Consider the following 4,844-nt stretch of genomic DNA (forward strand, 5'->3'; position numbering starts at 1 on the left):
CAGAGGGGGGCGGCGTTGCCTAGGCGACGTTGGCGTCCTCGCGGTCTACTCCACGGTCAAGCTGCGTGTCACTTGGTGACCCCCCCACCGCCTCTTACTGCGCAGTCAGAATTGGGTTACAAACAACTTGAGGGGACGCCGCCGCGTTACCGTCTCGTCTCGCTCAACCGCGCAGCTCAAGAAAGTAGTTCGGCGTCGACCGCTCACAAGTCGCCTTATGGCGGTGCGCGTTCCCTAAATGAAGGCAACCGCGTTATAGCGTGAACACGCGGGACAGACCCAGTTGTCGTGTGCGGGTCAACTCCCTGAGATAAACTTGCTGCCGACTTCATGCGTTGTATACGCCCAGTGCTCAGCCAATTGTTGTGAGTGTCGCTCCTCTGCCCTCTGTTGTTAATGGAGGGAGACTGCACCCAACTGCCAAGTATCATCCTTCGCGAGCCTCTTCAAAACGCTCATCTTGACACCGCTGCAAGCAGACATCGGCCTTGACCTCACCCCACAACAGTGCAAGTTTAACTGCTCAACATTAAAACACAACGATGGGGTCGCTTGCACCAATCGCACAACATCACAGCATTGACTCTCAACTGTTACTTGTGTAGAGGGGGTCACATGTGTCACCATAATTGTCCTAATCGTGCTGCGAAATATTTTCCTTGCCATATTACCTGTGACAAACAGAATGAGTACAACTGGTAAGTTAAATAAAACCAGAGGTGGGCAACCTGTACTTTAAAATATTATTCATAGCAGGCAATTTGAATACGACTTACAGAAACACCGATGCAGCTATACACAGGCCAGATTGTCCGGATATTCGGTTGACACTAATAGGGTTTATTTGCCAGTATTGTAGATTATTTGAATTACATTTGTTTGGGCGTCAGGGTGGTGCAGTGGTCACGCCCGTGCATGGCATCTTCTGAAGGAGTGCCTGGTTTCGCTTTCCTAATTCTGGTCCCTTTCTCTGCATGGGTTTACTCCCATAGCAAAACAACAACAAAAACATACACTGTAACTGGTACTAGCCAAACATCTGGGATTGTTTTTGTTATACTGCATTGCCCAAAATGGCATTTGGTGATAAAAAAATTTGGCAGGAATTGATGCACTAATGCAATTTGAACTCTTACATATTTTTATTTCATGACTTGCTTAGCGTTCATATTCTTGGTAAAGTCACGTAAATAAAGTCACGTAAATAGAAAACAAGAAATCAAATTCAAATTAAATAATTAAATACATAAAACAAATAAAAAATAAATTGAAAATAATAAAAGCAAAAAACCCAGGACGTTTCAATCGCAACACAAGCGGTCTTTATTTTATTGTTTTTTGTTTTCTATTTACGTGACTTTACCGAAAGAACCAAGAATATGAATTCCTGCAGTCACGAAAGTTTTAAGTCAAAATTTGCTTCGCGTTCCTTTACTTTGCCCTCCTATCTGTTTGTACTGTTGTTTGTTGTTGTAACTTTCTGACTCACCCCGACTGGACATCTGTGAAAAAAAGAGCTTCATAGCTCATCAGATTCGTCCAGCCTAATTAAAGATTCTGATTCGGACATTAACTGACCCAGTTTTCGCGTGGAGATCACGGCCAGGATGTGGAACAAAGGGACCCCCGGTCACACTCACGTGGAATGCCTAGGGCATTGCACAGCATTTAAATGGACTAGTTTTGTGAGATTGAGTGGTGGCTTAGGGAAGGCCTTTATTCAACAATGTATATCATGGCCGATAATAATTTTTATAGTCATACACCATAGCCCACGATTTCCTGCACCGTTCATTCACTTGAGAAGACTGCGCATGGTGGAGATGGATGACCCTCGGTATCCTGTCCCAAAGTGATTCCAGTGGTTCAGGTAGTGGAAGAGTTGCTAGAGCTTCTGGCTCTTGCCGAAGCCTTGTGACTTTGGGATGAGAGCGTGGTAGGATGAGTGAAGCGTGGAGCTAAAGCTCCTGGAACATCCTGTACCCAAACAACACCAAACATTCAAAATCTTACAATGCTGCTGTTCCAGTATGAACAACATAACAATGAACAACATTTTCACAAATTCAACGTAATGCAGGAAATTGAGTGGCTCGAGGTTAATTTCAATGTCAGAGCACCGAGCCAATGCCATTGAGGTCCTCCGTTCAAAATTCAGTGAGCCATCTATCAACAAACGTTCCTGCGAATTGAGGGCAGGAATGCTGTGGTCTCAACTTAGTCACCAATGGCTGCACAGTAAACATCATGTCAAATGTGTTTTTGTTCACTGAAGCATATCCCAGCTCTGAGGGTTTGAATTCCATTTGACGTGTAATGAATTAGCTTCAGCTTGGATTTCTGGTAAAGCACATCAGTGGCAACTTGTCTTCCTTGTTCGACAAACTGTGTTTCTGGAACATTCAAGCATCCTCAAGTGCCGTGGATAAGTAAGAGTTTTATCGTTCCACTAGTGTTTTGTGCACCGTATCAGCTTTAACAGGATTTGCCCAAAAAGCCTTAGCAAGGAAGGATGAGTCTTTGTAAGTTAGCAAATAGAGAGGGTGGAGACCTAAGCATGTAGACATCTCAACCACAACTCTACCTGGTCTCTGTTATTTATTTAATGAGCCAGCCCTTGCCACACTGAGGTTATACGAATGAACCTTGCATGCCATAGTCAGGGCAGTGAACGGCAGTTGCTGCAATTGTTTTGGTTGTTTGTAGTTTTTTCTTACCCAGCGATGGCAAGCTCGTACTCCGAGTGCCTATAGAAGGAGGCTGGGTCAAAGATGACGGGCCCTTCATTAATCTCTGCAGCGTTCCCAGTCCATAGGTCACCGTGGAGCAGTGCCGGAACCACCTCTACGTCCCGGAAAAATTCCCCCAACCGAAGCTGCACACCACGCAAAAAACAACACCACTTTATTCATGATAACGTTTTTTTAGAGTTAGATCGCATAAATTTACATGCGTCGTACACCCACTCCAATTGCCATTAGGCAATTGCCAGAAGCCAGAACGCTTCTGGCAATTGCTTGATGATGCTGGGTGTAATCACCAGCGAAAGGTCGTACTCGTTTGAAAATGTTCTGCGTTTCCTCTCTAACACACCAGAGTGCCGAGCAATAACATAAATGGCACGTTCTGTTCATGTCAGAAACATTACTAATGGGCTGTGTTGGGTGGATGTGGGTGTACGACGCATTTACACTTACGCTATCTAAGCCAAAAAAAACTTTATCATGAATAATATTGGTCGCGAAAGCCTGCGTGTGAAACACCACTTTACCTTTAAAGTCACCTCGAAAACCCACTGCGATCAAATGGGTTTCCCATATGGCTGTGCACATGATGAGCTACACTGCTGCATGTATTAACTCTTTCCTGCTCCGAGATGACTGCAAGTTGCGGGGTGCATCCCGTTCACCGCTGAATCTCGTGTACGTCATCGGAACGTAATAGGAAGTAAATATTAAATAACTTTATCGGTACCGAGGATCCCACAAGGCCGTGCGGGAAGGTGTGTAGCACAGTTTGGTACCAGCTATAATAGAGTGCTGTCCTGTCGCTACGGTGCTCTGCGGCGAGTACAATGTCTTTAAAAACAACGGCGCTATGCCTCTCTAAAAAAAATTACCGCTGAACCACTTGCGCGTTCCGAGATTCGGTGGTGAACGAGACCCATCCTGAAATGAGCAGTCGTCTCGGAACAGGAAAGGGTTAAGGGCGAGAGTGAAACGGCTTACGAACCTGAAGCCGAGACCAGAGCTCGCGGGTTTCCCGTTCACCGTAGTCCTTCTCTATCATGTCCAGCTGAAGCTGCAGTCGCTGCCGTGAGAAGAACGTCACCCAGTCCTCCTGCCACTCATTCAGCTGGTGGCATAAATATAGTTTTATTACAGACATTTAAAAACATAAGCAAATAATACCTACTTTATTTGGCCAATCCTTGACCTAAAACAGTGATATTCACTCATTTTCGGAGGCGGGCCACTTTCGCGAATAAGACATTATCAGTGAAAGAGCCATCTCACATTTGAAACCATTGGGGGGTTTGACAGCATGATGGGGTGTTTTCACTTGTGTGTATTGTCGAGGACTGCACGTCAGGGGTTGCAGTAAAAAGGACACCAGGGACTGCCACCGGCCCGCGGGCCTTGCAATGAAGAACACGGTCACCCAGAAACGTTGAATTTTATGTACAAATGGCTGGGTAATTCTTAAGACATAATTCGACACTCATGTTATGTACCGATTATCATGCTGTAGTCTTTGAACATCTCATTCTAGCCACCAATTGATATCCTCATAAAAAATTACAACAGCATTGATCCTAACGATAGGTTCTGCGCTTAATTCCCGCACCTCCGTTTAGCACGGTTGGCTATGTACGGTGGAAAGGAAGTGCAACATACATTCATACAAGTCTGTCAAACCCGGCTGAGTGTAATTGGTAATTAGCGAAAACATAACTGATTACGTGAACACTGGTTATGCAAGATCGATCTCTGAGGGAACTTGAGTGACATCTGGTGATGTCAGTTGTAACTGTGTGCCCTGTTATCAAAGGTACAACTCTGTGCAATTGAAGAAAATATATGCATTTTTTCATCAAATATACTGTTTTATAAATTTGTGTACTTATGCAAGAAAAAATGTACGTCAATCTAGTTCTTAAAATGTAACCTTAAACCAATGTTACCATCATCAGTGGTTAATAGACTATTACACAAAGGACTCTCATATTTCTACGATGTAATACTAATTAGACTGACATCTGAACAACAGCTGATTTTACCGCTCCATGATAAAACTAATTTAATCAAGTAAGCATTATTGCCGCTCCTATAAAACTTTGGTCA

The 4,844-nt window shown here is 44.2% G+C and overlaps 1 protein-coding gene across 1 annotated transcript; it reads right to left on the reverse strand.

The window, feature by feature from the left end:
* Positions 1–819: 819 nt before the first annotated feature.
* On the reverse strand, positions 820–3,860 carry LOC142922829 (fructosamine-3-kinase-like). The gene is made up of 3 exons (XM_076063751.1): positions 3,733–3,860; positions 2,718–2,875; positions 820–1,977 (listed from the first exon to the last, which is right to left on the reverse strand). Exons 1-3 carry the CDS (start codon positions 3,787–3,789, stop codon positions 1,959–1,961), a joined length of 234 nt encoding a protein of 77 aa, XP_075919866.1. The 5' UTR covers positions 3,790–3,860; the 3' UTR covers positions 820–1,958.
* Between the last annotated feature and the right edge of the window lie 984 nt (positions 3,861–4,844).

The sequence above is a fragment of the Petromyzon marinus genome, unplaced genomic scaffold (genome assembly GCF_048934315.1).
Source record: "Petromyzon marinus isolate PM22_M1 ecotype Great Lakes invasive population unplaced genomic scaffold, UKy_Petmar_22M1.pri1.0 PM_Scaffold_18, whole genome shotgun sequence".
NCBI lineage: Eukaryota > Metazoa > Chordata > Hyperoartia > Petromyzontiformes > Petromyzontidae > Petromyzon > Petromyzon marinus.